This window comes from Natator depressus, chromosome 1 (genome assembly GCF_965152275.1).
Source record: "Natator depressus isolate rNatDep1 chromosome 1, rNatDep2.hap1, whole genome shotgun sequence".
Lineage (NCBI taxonomy): Eukaryota > Metazoa > Chordata > Testudines > Cheloniidae > Natator > Natator depressus.
This window is the reverse complement of record NC_134234.1, coordinates 134,643,920-134,662,666: the sequence shown is the minus strand read 5'-3', so window position 1 is coordinate 134,662,666 and position 18,747 is coordinate 134,643,920. Positions and strand designations below refer to the sequence as shown.

At 41.2% G+C, this 18,747-nt stretch overlaps 2 protein-coding genes across 7 annotated transcripts in view; one reads left to right on the top strand and one right to left on the bottom strand.

The window, feature by feature from the left end:
* MOSPD2 (motile sperm domain containing 2) overlaps nucleotides 1-1,569 on the bottom strand; it is a 60,394-nt gene extending 58,825 nt beyond the window's left edge. Inside the window, exons 1-2 of one of the 4 annotated variants that reach the window (XM_074967213.1) lie at nucleotides 1,466-1,569; nucleotides 1,080-1,143 (exon numbers count right to left, since the gene is read on the bottom strand). In XM_074967213.1, coding sequence (XP_074823314.1) covers nucleotides 1,080-1,143; nucleotides 1,466-1,474 — 73 coding nt within the window. In that variant the 5' untranslated portion in view covers nucleotides 1,475-1,569. Of the gene's footprint in view, nucleotides 1-860; nucleotides 877-1,079; nucleotides 1,144-1,465 lie in introns of those variants that run through there. The other 3 variants (XM_074967221.1, XM_074967236.1, XM_074967229.1) reach the window with 3 other exon arrangements.
* A 196-nt stretch (nucleotides 1,570-1,765) lies between these two features.
* The window catches only part of FANCB (FA complementation group B), a 28,981-nt gene continuing 11,999 nt past the window's right edge, over nucleotides 1,766-18,747 (top strand). The window contains exons 1-4 of one of the 3 annotated variants that reach the window (XM_074967200.1): nucleotides 1,766-1,844; nucleotides 9,025-10,055; nucleotides 11,253-11,405; nucleotides 11,954-12,046. In XM_074967200.1, coding sequence (XP_074823301.1) covers nucleotides 9,132-10,055; nucleotides 11,253-11,405; nucleotides 11,954-12,046 — 1,170 coding nt within the window. In that variant the 5' untranslated portion in view covers nucleotides 1,766-1,844; nucleotides 9,025-9,131. Of the gene's footprint in view, nucleotides 1,845-1,864; nucleotides 1,997-8,675; nucleotides 10,056-11,252; nucleotides 11,406-11,953; nucleotides 12,047-18,747 lie in introns of those variants that run through there. The other 2 variants (XM_074967184.1, XM_074967192.1) reach the window with 2 other exon arrangements.

Sequence of the window (18,747 nt, the reverse complement as noted above, 5' to 3'; positions counted from 1 at the left end):
CACTGGTCTGACACAGTATCATAGTTCTTATGCTGCGGGGTTCTTATATTCATGAATTTACATTAAAATTCCTAAGAAGAAAGGGGAGAGATATTATCTACACTGAATGCCCCAAATCATGGGGCATGTTTGAGATCATGTTAAAGCAGTGGTTCTCAACCCACAGGCTGCTTGTGGCCCAATCAGCACACAGCTGAGATCCATGTGGCATCCTCAGGGACATACAGGTAGCATATATTTTGTGTGGATGTGCGGGCCCACATAACACATAGAGAGCTGCATACGAAGCCCACAATGGTAAATCGGTTGAGAAGCACTGTGTTAGAGTACTTTTACACTGGCTGTGTTAGAAAACAACTAACAAGTTTTATAATACCACAATGCTAAATACTAAATGAAGTTGTTTGACGTTGTGTTAATTAAGGTGCTGTCACCCTATGTATTTCCCCAGCGTAGACATGGGGAAATCAACACAAAGAGACCTCTTTCAGGTCATCTATTGTCTCTGGTCTTATACTAACAGTGCAAGCTCTTTGGGGCAGGGACTGTCTTTTTATACAGTGCATAGCACAATGGGGCTTGGTTCATGACTAGGGCTTTTAGCTCCTAGTGTAATATAAAAAATAATAATAGGAATCAAAGTGAATCAGCACTATGCCCATTTTATCCTTGGCCTCCTCTCTAACACTGCCAACTAGAAGCGAACTAATTACAGTGATGATTTATGATGCAATCACCTGAGTAGTAGAAAATGGAACAAACAGCAGCAACTCATTTCACAGAAACTACCATGTGTGTACGGCATGGATATGTGTTAGACCCCATGATCTAGAAATGAAGGGCTCCGCATGTCAACTCACCTGAAGAAGGGCAAGACATCAATTCACTTGGGTGCATGGGGAAAAGAGAATGGCAAAATGACACAAGAATTACAAAATAACTAAGGGTTGAGCAAACCGTGTGATGTGCAATCTGTGCGAAGAAACACTTGTCCTAACACTCCCCCAGCATTGCACCTGGGGATGGACAGCACATGAAACCCTAAAACGGATGGACATCACCACCACCGTGGTACCAACCTTGCAGATATTCAGTCTCAAAGCGCCGTCTGGTTTCGCTAATTAAGGCAGCCTTGTCCTGCTGCTGAGACACAAGAGGATAAACCCTGTATGAGACCCCCCCTCCACGCACCCCTTTCCCAGGTATCCCCCTCTCCGCTAGTGCCCCCCGCCCCACTCCTTTGTGTCCTCCAACCCACATGCCCTCCAATGGTCCCCCTCCCCCGCCACTCTCCCCGACCCCCCAGTCGTCCCCCTCCCCAGTCCTTCGTGTCGCACCCCCCCCGCAAGTTTGGACCCCCTCGTTCCCCACTCCCCGGGCTCCGCAGCAGGGGGGAGGGGCAGAGACACGGCTCTCGGGGTGGGGGAGAAATCACCAACCGCCTCGCTCTCGCGCAACTACTCACGCCGGCCATGGTCCCGCGGAGGCTCTGCGGACCCCGCACCAGCAGGTGACAAGGCAGCAGGGCGGGGCGGGGACGGAGGAGAAGCGCGTGACGGGGAGGGGGGGGACAAGGGAGCGCCGACTGACGCCGCGCGCTTCCCGGAACTGCCCCCAACAAATCAATCAGCTCGCCGCCGTCCGCCCCAATTACGCCCGCCCGGGAGCGAGCCCCGCCCCGCGCCTCCCAAAGCCCCGCCCAGCGCCTGCCCGTCGTGTCTTGCCTCTCTCCTCCCTTCCCCGGCTCCGGCCTTGCCGGGAGAGTTTCCTCTCCCACAATGCTTTGCGTGGCGGGCCGGCCGGGAGCCGCGGGGCGGGGCGCTGTCCGCGCACGCGCGGGACAGGTAAGGTCGCGTGGGCTGGGGGCGAGAGGAGGGGGGCCCCGAGCGCTACCCCCCGCCCCCCCGTCGACCAGGCGCGCGGTCTGCGGCCCTTTGCCCTTGAGCGCCAGCGCGGCGGGGCCGGGGCGCGGTTAGCGAAGCTGCGGGGACTGGAGGTTCGTGCCTGTGGTAACGGCCCCGGCGCCGCTGCCTGGGAAGGGTACCGCGCGCCGCGGCCGCCCCCGGCCCTTCAGCGCCATCCGCGCCCCGCCCGGCGGGGCTTGCCCGTAACAGCCCCCGCCCCGGGGGCACGCACTGGGCCGCCCCTCTGGGGCAGGCGGCTGGTGCCCCGACCTGGGCGTGCGGGATTGGCGATGTCAAGAGCGATGACTTCAGGTGTGGGCTGCGCCGCCTTGAGGGGGGACCCCCTAAGCGGGCAGCGACCCCTGAGGCTGAGGGTTGGGCTGAGTTTTACTTTTGGCGTTTAATTAATACGGATCTCAGGGAAGGACTTCATGGAAGTGCGTTGGGAGGGGGCAGATTGGGGAAGGTGCCTGCCCGCTCTTCTCTAGCTGGGGAGTCGGGCTCTCCTGGCTTACAAGCGTTTACCTAGTTCAGGGGTTCTCAGACTGGGGGTCGGGACCCCTCAAGGGGTCGCCAGGTTATTACATGGGGGGGGTCACGAGCTGTTAGCCTCCACCCCAACCCGGCTCTGGCTGCAGCATTTATAATGGTGTTAAATATGTAAAAGAGTGTTTTTAATTTATAAGGGGCATCGCACTCAGAGGCTTACTATGTGAAAGGGGCCACCAGTAAAAAAAAGTTTGAGAACCACTGATCTAGTTGATAGCTGAACTATCAGACTGAATAGAGACTCTAGGTATTCTGCCCACATTCAGAGTTGTAAAATATACACATCACCTGGTAAGTCACTTGCAGCTTGCATTTCTCTCCACATTGATGGTGCCAGTTGCAACATCCAGTGGCAACCACTCAATTGGTAATTCCTGTATGCAGGCTGCAGCTATATTTCATCAGGTTCAGCTTGGTGAATTGAAGACTGGTTTGGTATGCAGAGAGCTACTTTTCAATATAAAGTGTACAAGTTAGTAAAGTTTTTCTCTTTTGTGAATTAGACATCCTTAATACATGTTTCAGAGTAACAGCCGTGTTAGTCTGTATTCACAAAAAGAAAAGGAGTACTTGTGGCACCTTAGAGACTATCTAATTTATTTGAGCATAAGCTTTCATGAGCGATGAAGTGAGCTGTAGCTCACGAAAGCTTATGCTCAAATAAATTGATTAGTCTCTAAGGTGCCACAAGTACTCCTTTTCTTTTTGTTATAAGTAGCTTATTGATATCTTACATCTTGATCAAAAAGTATGACTGAATAGGAGAGCTGTTGGAATTCATGACAAAACAATGCCATAAATGGAAAACCTTGAACTATCTCCAGATTTTGGTGCTAGAACAAATCCTATCTGCTCAATGAATCTCTGCTACTGTAAAAAGCACTTTACTAAACAGAGCAGAAGACTAGTAACTAGTATTGTAGCTTTAATGCGAATATGCTGTAATATGCGGCAGCGAATTTTGCATGTAGTTTAGAACACTCATTTTTGTAAGTAGGGTAATGGGGGGATTCCTCACTGGATGGCTAGAACAATAGTTCCCTTCCTTTTGGATCATTCCTAGGTAGGAATTTTATCAGAGGTGTGAACTTGCTTTTTAAATGAAAATACTATTTCTGCAAAGTTTGTTACTTGGAAAAACCTATTTTGACACAACCTTAAGGCTTATCTTGCAACTTGCTCTGCACAGACAGGTACCATTTCAGCACATGGGTCCCCCCATGTGAATTAGTTGCAAGTTCTGGGTCTTTAGATAAACTGAATTTGAAAAATAGGAAATGGCACACACATAATACAGTGATGAGGATGTTATAAGAATCTATATAAATTAGGAACCTCACTTTTGCAGACTATTTATAAATCTTGGGTATTTAAATGGTTTCTATTACTATTATATCTGACTGTCACAATCATTAATGTATTTATCTTCACAACACTGATGTGAAGTAGGGAATTACTACTATTCCTGTTTTACTATTCCAGATGGGGAACTGATTTACTGAGTGGTTAAATGACTTGCTCATTCCTGTGGTAACGTTAACTTGTGTTCATTGGTTGGGTATAACTTATACAAGTTACTAGTACATGTACTAATGCAGGGTAGCAAATTACTTGTAACATGGTCTTTTATAAATTGAATGTGGTCACTTTTGTTTTTGTGGGACTGTTAATGAAAAAAAATATATCCGCGAAAACTTCAAACTACATTTTTACTATAAATGTTTTACAACAAATTTCAATCCATTTCTTTATCTATTATCTTTCTTTTTATTGTTATTATTATTATTATTATTTTATTGTGCAGTTTGTGAAAGGTAACTTGTAGACATGTTGTATTTCCAGGGTGGATTTAATTTAAATCAAATTGATCTAAATAATGATTTAAATCACTAGTCAGGAAGACTCGATTTAATCATGGATTTCTACATGAAAGTGCATTCTTGTTGGTTGTTATAACCTTAATACGTAATCTTCACAACTGAGAGATAGATGTAGGTTTCATTTTTAGAAGGTAAGCACTATACATTTTTAAAGTGATTTCTTTTGAAAACAGCTATATCAGAAAATGATTGGTTATTTCATTTACCAAAGGTAATTGAAGCATATAGTTCACCTCCCAATGACTTCATAAATATCTCCAATTAAACAGGTTAATCATTAATATTTGGAGGTTTTTCTTGTCATGCTGTATTAGGAGGAGAAAATCACCAGACAGACATTTTAAATTGTTTTTAAATTGTTTTATTTAACTAAAACAACAGCATTATGTATTCTGGATTTTTTTTCTTCATCAGCAAACATATATAATATTTTAACAAAACAAGCATATGAATTTTTGAATTGAGTTAAACGTTCAAGTTTTTTAAAATCAGGTTTGTTTTTGTTAAAATTGTTTTTACTAAAATAGTTAAATATTAAAAAAAAATTAAATCAACTATGTCAGCCAGGTCAACATGAAAAATTTAAAATACCTGTATTGGCTTCTTCAGTTAACTCAGTCGTCTTCACCTTCATTTTCCTGTTTGTTCATAATCTGGAAGAGAAAAACAAGCTTTCCTGCTTTTTCAGGTCCCAAACAATTTCTCAATTTGGAATGAATTAGTCCAAAGGAAGAAAATATTCTTTCTACACCGGCAGAAGAAGCTACTGCTGTTAAAAGTGAGATTAGCACTTCAACAGTCTCTGAATCCAAGTGCTTAAGTGACTTCCACCAGTTCACTGGTGTGACTTTCTTTAAACCACCATCAGCAAGCGCATATTTCTTGAATGGTTCACGCTTAGCTCTGAAGTTTGTTATAGTTGGTATTATGGAGGGATGATTGCTGGATGTCCACATCATAGCCAACTCCTCTTCAGCTGTGAAGTTTTGACCCTGGTACTGAGAATATTTGCAAGAAAATAAGCTGGAGATAGTGCTTGTATCATTCATTTTTTTAATGCTTGTAATTTAACTCTGTCATTGCATATTTCTCTTTTTAAGATCTCACTTAGTTCTTTCCAAATTTCAACAGTGTCCGCAATAAAACAGCTATTTCCTTGCATTTTGTTCAAGGCTACAGAAATAGGCTTCAGGGTTCTCAGCATGTGTTCACATTTTTCTTAAACCCAATGTTGAGAACTTTGGCTGTGACAGTGATATCTATTTTTTCACGATTTTTTTCATAAACTGTCATCAGATTAGGTCAGTTCTTGATATAGTGCTCAAAACAGTCCACTACTGAGTTCCATCGCATGTCTTGTGGGAGAGTTAGCTTGCTTCCTCCCACTTTTTTCAGAGCAGCTGCTGCAAAGTGGCTGTTACGGAAGTATTTTGCAATATCAACAAGGTTAGCCTTTATTTCTGGAACACTGAAGTCTTTGGCTAGGAGGTGCATCAAATGAGCACTGCAGCTGTATGTTGTTAGCTTGGGACTCTCCTCTAAATTTCTTCTCATCTTGGATACATTTGCAGCATTGTCTGTGACCAAGGTGTGTACTAGACTTTTGAATTTTTTTTCACAGTTTGTTATAGCTTTTACTACTACTACTTGTAAATATTCTGCTGTGTGCATTTCCTGATGTATCAGTTGTTTCTATAAGGAAGACATTCCCTTCTTCTGTTACCACACAAGCACATACAACAGGATCATTGCGGATATAGCTCAGTGGTTTGAGCATTGGCCTGCTAAACCCAGGGTTGTGAGTTCTATCCTTGAGGGGGCCATTTAGGGATCTGGGGCAAAAATTGGGGATTGATCCTGCTTTGAGCAGGGGGGTGGACTAGATAACCTCCTGAGGTCCCTTCCAACCCTGATATTCTATGATTCGATTCTATGATTCACAAACTGGGTCTCTTTTACGGCCTGCTGCCATTATAGGTTTTCTCTTCTAGTGAGAGAATGGTATGGTAGATCTCAAATCAGTGAAGGCTGCACTCAGAAAGACCTCAAGGCTTCTGGAATATGCTGCTCAAACAGTTTCACTTTTGTTTCTACTGCCTATCCCTCCCTTCTCACATTTATCTCCAGACTTCTCCTTGTCCAGATCTATTCCACCCCCAACAATCTTCTGTTCATTGAACTTTTTGAAACTTTGCACTTTTAGAGAGAGGTAAGGGATTGACTCTGTGTACACAAATTTGTAGAGGGACAGTGGGGTTGAGGTCTGCTATTTCTCACCTCTATTTTATTTATTTATTTTTATTTTGTTTTAAAACATTTTTGTTGTTAACAAGCATGTTATCTCTGGAGACACAAATCCACAGTTTGAGAACTGCAAAACTAAGCATCTCTGATGTTATCTTATAGACTGAGCACATAGTCCCATTGGGTAGATAGAAAGATTAATCTAAATCTATCCAGAAGCCCCTGGAACCCCATAAAATTGGGTCCCTAATCCATGAACTATTGGAACTCATTTACAAAACTTTTCTTAAACAGTACATGAATATATTATCTCATACTATAGAATTAGAATTTATAATCCCTATTCCATGGTGAGATACATTATAGCTCAAAGATATCTTAATTAAAACTATCTTTAGATAGGTTTTTTCCTCAAAAAGCATTTTATCAAAAAATCAATTAATTTTTAAAAATTTTTTAAATCATTGATTTTTTTTTTATCCACTCTGTGTATTTCTAATCTCATCTAGAAAAAAGAAATAGGTGGAGAAGTGAGGACAGGAGTGGAATCGTTCTCCCTTCTTTCGGTGCACACCTGGAGAAAGTTTGCACATATATGCAACTGTCTACTTAAAAGCTCCCAACTGTCTCAAACTGTTGATCAGTTTTCCTTAAACCTGGTTTGCTTTTTAAGCTTCAGTAAAACTAATATGCCAAGTTTGAAGTGTCTTGGTTTGGGTGTGTTGTTATCCAAGAACAAAACTTCTAAATGGAACTTATGGGGAAAATGTATTGTTTTTTTTCCCTCAGAAAGGCTTAACTAATTTGGACCAGATTGGGATGAAAAAAATAACTTTCAAACCGCATCAGTTGAAATGAGAAATATTACATGAAAAGCAATTTTGTTGAACAGTAAGGCTTAGTGTGAAAGTAATTCAGTATTATTTAAATTGTTGCTACATATTTGAAAATATATATTTCACACAATGTGTAGTATTGATTTTTTTTAAAATGTAGCTAAGAATTAAATTTATTTTCCCAACATCTGCTTGTTTCCTTGCTAAAAATAAACTAGATATAAATCAAGCTGTTTTCAGTTGCTGTTGATTTATGGGACCAGCTAATGGAAATTAACCTTTGTTCTTCTTAGGAGCTTGCTGAGAATATGTAGTTGGGATATAAATTGTGACCTGTCACTTGGCTTAGGTTGCCTCCGTTCTTTACATTTTGTCTATAAAAGGTTTTCCAGGCAACCATGATAGTTGTATTCTTATTCTGAAAATAAAGTCTTGTAAAAAGACCTTTTTGTGTAACTGTGCTCAAGAATAAATTCTTTAAATGTAAATAGAATTATGCCTGAGTAAATAGTTTGGGAGTTCTTGGAGTTGCAATTTCCTGTTAGAGCAGAGGTGGGCATACTACGACCTACGGGCCACATCCAGCCCGCAGGACTGTCCTGCCCGGCCCCTGAGCTCCCGGCCAGGGACGCTAGCCCTCGGCCCCTCCCCTGCTGTCCCTCCTCTCCTGCCGCCACGCTGCCAGCGCTCTGGCTTGCCGCTCCTGCCAGGCAGTGCGGCAGCGTGGCTGATTCCACCGGGCGGCAAGCTCCTGCCGGGCAGCGCAGTGGCATAGCTGGCTCCAGCATGGTAAGGGAGCTGGGGGGGGGGGGGGGGGAGGGGAAGGGTTGGGTAAGGGGCAAGGGATCCCGGGGGTGCAGTCAGGGGGTGGTTGGATGGGGCGGAGGTTCTGGGGACGGGGAACAGGGACGGTTGGATAGTTGTGGGAGTCTCAGGGGGTGGGGGGTGTGAATAGGGGTTTGGGCAGTCGGGACAAGGAGCGGGGGGGTTGGATGGGGCTGGGGTCCTGGGGGGGTGGTCAGGGGGCAGGAAGTGTGAGGGTGCAGGTAGAGGGCGGGGGCCAGGCTGTTTGGGGAGGCACAGCTTTCCCTGCCCAGTCCTCCATACATTTTTGGAACCCCGATGTGGCCCTCGGGGCAAAATTCAAGAAGGTAGCTCTTAGGCAGGGGTGGGCAAATTTGCCCACCCCTGCCTAAGAGCTACCTTCTTGAATTTTCATGATTCCATATGTGTGAAATAACTTAAAATAATTTTGTTATCAAATAGCTTAAATGAAATAAATTATTTTATGTTGTAGAATTGTTGGAAACCAGTAAATTAATACTTTTGGTAAACAACGTCAAAAACTAACTAACAGATATTTTGTCATATTAAGAGTAAAAATATTAGATCTCTACCACAAATTGTTACTGATTGTCTATATTTGATTTAAAAGTTTTTAAGTTGGATTCCAGTCCTGCATTGCTAACTGTGGCAAACATCACACTAACTTCAGAACTTTACAGTAGGGACCATATGATTGGCTTGTAACTAGTATCCTTGTGTATATGCAATCCTCATGAATTATATTCAATTAATCTGAAAAGGTTTTATTTCTTTTTACTTTTGTAGATTGAAAAAGATCAGTTGGATTACAAATTTCGTTCAACAGAAAAATTGTCCTAATGAAAAATGAAGAGACATCCAGAATTCATGTAGTGGAATAACCATAAAGGGAAATGCTATCAGATGAACAAGAAAAAATCTTATCTCACAATGGAGAAGTCCTCATTTTTCAGCTGTCAAAAACAAAATGTGCAGCTGAAAAAACAAGAGGATTACATGTCAACAGAATGGCATACGACAGTGGCACTAAGCTGTTTGTTCAAAAATCCTCAGGACTGTTTAGTATGTATGGTGGGAGCTTGAATATTGAAATTGTTTGTTGCAGCTGTACAGCAGACTTCAGAACAGGAATTAATCTCCCCTGTATTTTGATGAGAGAGAAAAAAAATAATAGTGTTTTCAAATACTTTTTATTGTTGCTTCACAGCTCCAACAAATTTGAACAGTGCTTAAATTTTAAACTGGACTATGAATTGAAAGATGATATAAGGTTGCTTAATGGTCCAACAGTATTATGGAGACATGCTAAAAAACTCGTTTATATCTCTACCAAAACCTGCACAGTGCTAAGTGCTTCTGTTCCGTTTTCTTCCATTGAATGGGCGGATGAGATTGAGAATGAAGGCATTGTAGTATTAGGGACAAGAACTGCTTGTTTGCCAGAAGAAAAAGATGGGCAAACACTTTCGAAATCAGATGGAGCCATCTGGGGCAGTGAGTTTGTTGTATATGCAATTGAAAATCAGAAAATATTAACTGGCACCTGTTTTCTGCCTCATGCCTATAGCAGCGTGATATCTTGTGTGCATGTCCGCAGGACTGCAATATCAAGAAGCCAATTCAGAACATCAGCTGCTGCCATCACCCACAAAAAACAGTTGATTTGGTTCCAAGATGGTCTTCCTAAAGATATCTGCCAGCTTCCATATGAGGAGCCCTGTTCAATACAAGTAGCGACAACAAGCAGAAATGGCATGCTGTATGTTGTGTCATTTGCTTCCGGAAATGTCTGTGCTGTTCAGAAAGATAGCTTTCAGGTATTGTGGTCTTATATAGCTAGAAACAATGGAAGTTTTTAAGGGTTTTATTTCCTCTCCCCATCCACATTTGTAAGTCAGGTTCCCACAAGAGAGAGCTTAGTGTAAACCTCTGCTCCTCCTTATGTTGCTTCCATTAAAATGACCTACGTACAGTAGGGTACATCTTTCCTAGTATGGCTTTGTGATTTTTCTAAAAAAACCAGTAAATGATTCAGTTGCTTAATTTAAAAAAATGAGACTTGGCCAGTGTCTCTCTTCCTATTTCAAAAGTTGTTTAGAATAAGAATTGCCCTTATAATAAGTCTGTGTTATGAATGTTTTTACATAATCCATTTTAGAGAACTGAACTGAATTGATACTGACTCCAAATTTAAATTTGCTGCTTGGATTTTACTAACTTTCCCTGACATTTTGGCAACAAAGAAATGCAGCAAGTGAAGCCCATGGACATTTTTTGGCTTTAGTTTTGCTACATTCATGAGGCAGTGTGAATTATTAGTGTTTTCTTGATATTCTGACAAAGCTGTGTTTAATTTTGCTTTATTTGGAAATTCGTAGTTTGCCTTCAAAGCACAAAATACGCTTTTTGTTCAGTTCTTTGCATTTAATGAACCTAATTGACATAAACATTTAATTTGATATTTTTGTTTGTAATTTGAGCTTTGAGAGGGAATATGGTAGGCTCTAAATGCCTGAAGTTACCATCTCCTTAACTGTTCTATGAATAAGCTAGCTTTCCATACATGGTGCAGAATTTAGCTCTACAACTATCTTAATATTGGTGGGAATCACATGACTAAATCACGGGTCTCAATAAATTCTGAAAATCCTTATTGTAAATTGTATTTAAGAATGAACGCTCAAAAGCTGCAGTATTTGAAAGACGTTATTTGGAAAAGTGGACTTTTCTTTTAAAGAAGTTATATGCACTTTACAGATGGGGAAAATTGAGACACCGAAGATAACTAATTTGTCCAGGGTGATAGAGCTAGAAACAGAATTTGAGACTTTAGCTCACAGTACCGTGGTCCAACCCCTTGACTAAAGTACCCGCTTGTGCAAATATAGTAATTGCTCACTTATGTGCTTTTTTAAAAAGTGGATAATTGTAGGCAAACTGCAACAAAATTGAATCTCAAATACAGATGTCTTAGAAAAAGGTGTATACATTTTTAATATTGCATTTTACTGCAGGTTGCTTCCAGATGGCAAGAAGTGAAGTCTGTTCTGGTAGATGACTTTATTGGCACTGGGACTGAACAAATTTTATTGCTTTTTAAGGACGAATCTAATACAGATAGTTTAAGTACATTCATTATAACAGATTTTGGAGAGGTCAGCTACGCAGTAAGTTCAGTTTACCTTTTCTTACCCATTCAGTACATGCTAATGAAATTTCATTAACAGAAGCTCAAGATATTAATAGAAATATTTGTGCAAAGTAAAGCTGTACATATGCTATCAAATCCCCTTAAATTTGAATACAATGCCTTATGATTTTAATAGTGAGGTTATAACAAACAAGAATCAATTGAAATAACTGTCTGACTTGACGTGACAGTCAATAACAGAAGATCTTTGGGGAAATTAAAATAATGCTGCTGAAGAGGCTACATGTTGATACTTATAGCAACATTTGCTACATTGTTTATTTTCTGATTAACCAAAGACACTTAATTAAGAGCCTAGCACTTGTTAATTAACCTCTCATAAATTGGTGTTTGCAATATTTACCATTAACCTCTACTTTTATTTGGTAGATAAAAAAAACTTTTTTGATTGCACATTATGATCCTTGTGGCTTTGTAATTTCTCATAATAGGTTCTTCTATAATTGTATGTCAGTAAGCTGCACCTTGCTTTCAGCCGATAGACTAATGTTTTCTTTTCTTTAGAGCAACATCAATTGTAAAGAGGATTTTCCTCCTACGGAAGAACTACAAGAGAATGGTTTTCTTACCATCCAAGCTCTCGAAGCAAGGTTACAGGTTTGCATTCTGTAGTGCTCTCTGTATTTCCTAATACGTAAATTGCTGAGTTGTTTGTTTGTTTTTTTAAATTAGAAAGAAAGGAGCATAAACTCTGGCATGTCAAGGGTAAAAGTGTAATTAGGCAGGCCAAAAAAGAATTTGGAGAGTAAATAGCAAAACGCGCACACACGCGCGCGCACACACACGCACGCCCCCTCCCCCCCCCCCCCCCCCCAAAACAACAAATGTAAGTGCATCAGAAGCAGCAACCTGCCAAACAGTCAATTGGGTCACTAGACAATCAAGGTATTAATTGAGTACTCAAGGAAGACAAGACCATTGTGGAGAAGCTAAATGAATTTTTTGCATCCATATTCACTGCAGAGGATGTGAAGGAGATTCCCATACCCGAGCCATTCTTTTTATGTGACAAACCTAAGGAACCATCCCAGACTAGAGGCAGTCAATAGAGGTGGTTTTGGAACAAATTGATAAATGGTAATAAGTCACCAGTATTAGATAGTATTCACCCAAGAATTCCAAAGGAACTCAACTATGAAATTGCAGAACTACTAAACTGTGGTATGTAATCAATTGCTTAACTCAGCCTCTGTCTCAGATGACTGGAGGATAACTAAAGTAATACCATTTTTTTAAAAAAGGGTTCCAGAGCCGATCCTGGCAATTTCACACTGGCAAGCCTAACTTCAGTGCCAGGTAAATTGGTTGAAATTATAGTAAAGAATAGAATTATCAGACACATAGTTGAACGCAATATGTTGGGGAAGAGTCAACATGTCTTTTGTAAACAGAAATCATGCCTTATCAGTCTATTAGAATTCTTCGAAGGTGTCGTCAAGCCTGTGGACAAGAATGATCTGGTTGATATAGTGTACTTAGTCTTTCAAAAAGCCTTTGACAAGGTCCCTCACCAAAAGCTTGTAAGCAAAATAGGCAGTCATGGGATAAGAGGGAAGGTGCTCTCATGGATCAGTAACTGGTTAAAAGATAGGAAGCAAAGGGTAGGAATAAATGGTCAGTGTTCACAGTAGAGAGAGATAAATAGTGAAGTCCCCCAAGAATCTGTACGTGGATCTGTGCTATTTAACATATTCTAAATGAGCTGGAAAAAAGGGTGGACAGTGAGGTGGCAAAATTTTGCCGACGATACAAAAGTACTTGAGATAGTTAAGTCCAAAGCTGACTGTGAAGAGTTACAAAGGGATCGCACAAGACTGAGTGACAAAATTGCCAGTGAAATTCAGTGTTGATGGTTGAAAACCATACAGATTGATAAGATCTAAATTAGTCTTTACCACTCACAGAAGAGATCTTGGAGTCATCGTGGATAGGTCTCTGAAATCATCTGCTCAATGTGCAGCAGCAATCAAAAAATCTAACAGTTTTAGGAACTGCTAGGAAAGGGGTAGATATCATAACGCCACTTTATAGATCCATGGTGTGCCCACATCTTGTATGCTGCATGCAGTTCTGCTCATCCCATCTCAAAAAAGATATATTAGAATTGGAAAAAGTACAGAGAAGAGCAACAAAAATGATTAGGGGTATGGCACAGTCTCTGTATGAGGAGAGATTAAAAAAATTAGGACCATTCAGTTTAGAAAAGAGATGACTAAAGGGGAATATGATATAGGTCTATAAAATCATGAATGCTGTAGAGAAAGTGAATAAGGAAGTGTTATTTACCCCTTCTCATAACACAAGAACTAGGGGTCACCCAATGGAATTAATAGACAGCAGATTTAAAACAAACAAAAGGAAGTACTCCCTCACACAACACCCAGTCAACATACCCATTGCCAAGGGATGTTGTAAAGGCCAAAAGTATAACTGGGCTCAAAAAAGAATGAGCTAAGTTCATGTAGAGTAGGTCCATCAATGGCTATTAGCCAAACTGGTCAAGGATGCAACCCCAAGCTCTGGGTATGCCAAAGTCTCTGACTGCAGGAAGTTGGGATTAGATGACCGGGGATGAATCGCTCAATAGTTGCCCTGTTTCGTTAATTCCCTCTGAAGCATCTGGCATTAGCCACTGTCAGAAGACAGGATACTGGGCTAGATGGACTGTTGGTCTGACCCCGGTATGACCATTCTTATGTTATATACCTGTTGTAGAACATAAGATAGATTTATGCCAAAAAAGCAGAAAATAATTTCTGCTGTGAATTTCTGCTGTTAATTGTATCATATAGTATGGCTCAGGGAGAAATAAATATTAAGTATTCTGTTTTTTGCATCAGTGGTGGTCCATATTTCATTACTCTGTTAGCCAAGAAATCTTCATAGTCTTTCCTCACATACCTTACTACAGTTTGGATGTGTGCACCTGAGAGCAGAATTTGAACCTACCAAATTGCAAATGTTCTTGCATCAGAAACAAAACCAGTAGTGTGAAAATATATAAAATTTCTGTGCACTGGAAAAAAAAATCACAAATATTTTCGAGAATTAACTTGTTTCCAACTTAAATCCAGAAAATAAAGGGATTTGGGGGTAATGTTGAAACTATTCTATCAAAATACCTAAGACTGTCACAATGGCCATTATATATACACTGTGTTTAAATACCAACTTAATATTTGAATGGTTACTCTTATTGCTTAAGATTCTCTTCTGGCAGGGCAGTCATAGACTCTCTAAACAGTGATGGTTTGCCTTGAGAGAAAGGAAGTAACAGTAGTCTCTTGGGTTTTGCACATGCCTAGCAGTCAAGTGATTTGGGTCCTCATTCTGTTCTTCATTCTGACTTGGTCTGTGACCATGGCCGAGACACTTAACCTCTTGGTGGTATATTTCCACATGCCAGTAGCTGATTTGTGGGGGTAGGCTTGCAAAACAATTAAGCAAAAGTAAAATGCCTAAACGGAATTGACTAAGAAAAATAAAGCAAGCATGAGGGGTAATTTTCCAAAGTCCAGAACACATCCAGTTTTATCTCCTCAGCTTTCTGTTGGAACCTTATAGCCACCATCTTATTCCTCTTTCATAAGCTCCAGTAATGTTATGGAGAAGAAAATTTGGTGTGCCTGGTGTCCTCAGACTTTCTTGATTTCCCCCCCTGCCACCCCTCCTCAATTCCCTGAGTCTGGCTCTGTGATAGATATGGCTCAGAATCTGTAGAATTATTTGATGATCTCATTCGAACAGAAGACTACCTTACTGTTCTTGGTTATTATATGACCCTATCACTGTGGTATGAGTACTTATATCCATGCTTAATTTATGAGAATTAATCACAAGTATTTGTTCTACCTGTTAACTTTTCAAGCTAAGATACACTCCTGGAGTGGCTCTGTTATCTTCTGAGATTGTAGGGGTTATTTTTAGGTAATTGTTTGCTCATCTACCCCCAAAGGATCACTTATGTTGTGTTCTGCAGTTTTCTGCTATTATAAGCCCTGCTCAACATATATGAAGCCACTGGTATAGATCATGAAGCAGTCTGCGCTATGATTTATTTCTTTTGTTGTATGTGTAGTAATACCTAGATTCCCTAATCCGGTCAGGACCACATTGTTCTCAGTAAGCAGTATGTAGATGTGATATATGCTTCATCAACCTTTGATGATGCAGAGCTTTATTTTCCCAATGTCTAGTCTAGGTAGTGGTTTGGGTGAGAGCTGGACACTGCAAAAAATGATTATAGAAAAATATATTCATAGGGTAATCTTTGCATTAGCCCCGAAAGTAGCCTGGACACTTGAAGCTTTATAGCTCAGTACCTTCCTGTCTGGCCACTGAAGTTTTATAGGTGCCTCCTTCCTGTCTCTCCCACTTTCTCGAAGGCAATAATTTTCTTTGCTTTGGGCCTTATGGACCCATTGACTATCTCCCATGTAAGATTCTTTATACTGAAAATTTTCTTTTGAGTGCTTTTTGATCTTCATAGACCTGCAATCTAGATAGAGAACCCTGGGATTGTAAAATTTCCATCCTCCTGCTGATTATTATTTTATCTAACTTAATTGGCAACTTTATCTCTTGCTCAAGTGTAGATTTCATTGACAGTCATGAAATGCATCATTTTTGCCAGAAAAGTCCCAGGGCTTCATTTACGCTAGAGGGAAATGACCGATGTGAAACGCGCAAGACTAATTCCTACTCAAAAAATTGCTCTCTACTTTCAAATTCTGTGCATCTTAATTTCTTAGATTAGTATTATTGGCCAGCTTTAGAAATCCTACTCTCAACTTAATGGCATTTCACTGTTTGGCTGTAACGTGAAAACTTTTGAATGCCACATTGATTAATACCAACATTTCAGGGAATTTTTAGGCCTCAAGGGTCAGAACCCTATTACCTTTTTTTTTTTTTTTTGGGGGGGGGGGGCAGAAAACTCGAAGGGGGGAAATGGAGGACACCTGGAGCCCTTGGAATATGTTTAGCAGAGCCATAGCATCAAGCACCTCTGCAATTGTCTATAGATCAAATTACAGTAAAAGCTTTATCTGGCATGTTAGGGATATGGGGGTGGGGAGCATGCTGGTTAGTAAAAATTCCAGTTAGTTATACTTACCAATAGAATACCAATTTTCAAATGATTAGAATACAATAAAATGCATAAAGTATAAAATAGTATACAGGTACTTACCAATCCAGTAGTAGTACTGCACTGCAAAGTAGTTGGTTTCTTGAAGCACTTGGGTGAATACAGGTAGTTTTCTATACAGTAGGTTATCTTATGACACTACATATCACTATGGACAGCGCATGGCGTACATCTGAATCACTAAAATTACACTGAACGCTATGGGCTTGGCTACACTTGCAAGTTAGCGCATTAAATCAGCCCTGGACGCCCCGACTCCTGAGACGTCCACACTGGCAAGACACGTAGAGCACCTGGACTCTGCAGCTGGAACGCTTCTGGTAATCCACCTCCACGAGAAGCATAGAGCTTGCTGCGCCCTGGCTGAAACGCCAGGATGTCAGTGTGGACGACGTGTTGCATTACTGCACTGTGATTGACTGCCGGAAATGTCCCATAATCCTCTGAAGTCAAGTGGCCACTTTTGTCATTGTTTTGAACTCGGCTGCAGGCATGCGGATATCCCCTTTCCGAGCTCCGCTTCTGACAGCCAGCGTGCTTATCTGCTCTGGGACAAAGCAAACCATTACTGTGGAATGCTGCTGCTGTGAATGTGTCTGAGAGAGAGGTGGGGGAGAGGGGAGTCTGCTGCTGTCTGAACTTACAAGACAGCATGCTGACACACTCTGCCCCGCAAAACACACTGTCTCTCCCCCCACATACACGCAACACACTCCCTGTCACACTCCACCCCCGCCCCATTTGAAAAGCACGCTGCAGATAGCTACCGCAATGCACTGCTCTTTGTGGCATTGCAGGAGCTGCTTATGTGCCCAGGCCAGTGCGCTTGCAGCTGACAGTGTAAACACACAGCAGTGTTTCCCTGCTGCGGTCTCCGAAGGCTGGTTTAACTCCCAGCGCTCTACATCTGCAAGTGTAGCCAAGCTCTAAAACTATACTGAACATAATTTAATCTTTCTTTGATGATTCAGAAGGCTCTTCAAGATCTTGCAGCGTGTCAGGGTCATCATTATCAACATCAATTATCATTGTAGGAGATTGGGCTGAATTTGTAATGACCCTATGACACACCCTGGAAGCTGCTTTTTTGAATAAATCCATGATATCAGCTTGCTTACTTGTCTTCTGCCTCTTTTGCATAAAAGTAGAGTGCAGAATGTGCAATTGCATAACCTCCTGGGCAGTATACTCGTCCCAGTTACTAGACTGAAGATTTGTATTGGGAGATATCGGAAATGCCAGTTAATAGAGTTTTCTGGTTGATAAAGTGCCAGATAACACAGCTTTTACTGTAGTTGGTTGATAGCACCAATTAGTAACTCTCCATCAAGCATATCCCTATCTCACCTCTTACCATTGTCCCAAAACAGTTTAACATGTTGATATCCTAAATGACATATCTCCCAGATAGAAAGAAGAGAAATAATGGTGGGTGAAAAGAGGTGCTCACAGAGACTCTGGCAAGAGGGAAAAATGCGGGGTGGACTCTGGTATGGAGTGGAAGGGGAAAATGGAGGGAGACTGGGGAATGCAGGTGAACACAGCACGTAGAATGGGGGAGTCAGAGAGAGTCTTTGGGGGAATGAGAAATGGACACCTGGAGCCCTGGGCATGAGGATGGTGAAGGGTTTGCAGTGAGTTCCTGAAATAGAAACAAATGTGAGGGTTCCAAATGGGGAGCTTAGGAGCAAGAGTGGGGCAGTGTGCATGGAGTTCGTGCTGCAGAAACAACTAAAGGAATGAATCCCAACTTTTATATCTTTCAACCTTTCCCTTTTGAAAAGATAGCTTTGTGTCCTGAATCTTTTCTAAAATTCTCTTGATGCTCTTCTAGAAAGTAGGACAGAGGTGGAGACACAGCAAAGAGTTTACTAAACAAATACTTGAATACTGCTGCTTTGTCATGAAGCAGAACACATTCCAGACTTCTGCACCAAGATTTCTGGAGAAAAAGCATAGAAGATGCAAATTAGTGTTCAATAATTTATCAAGCTTACAGTTTAAATTAGATTACCAGAGGGTTACTCACTTTATTGCTTCTTCAGGGTGAGCTCATTGCACACACCATGCATTCCTCCATTGACTCTCCCACCTCTGTGTGCTCCATGACCCTTCATTTATCCTCCACACCATTCTTATTCATTTTATT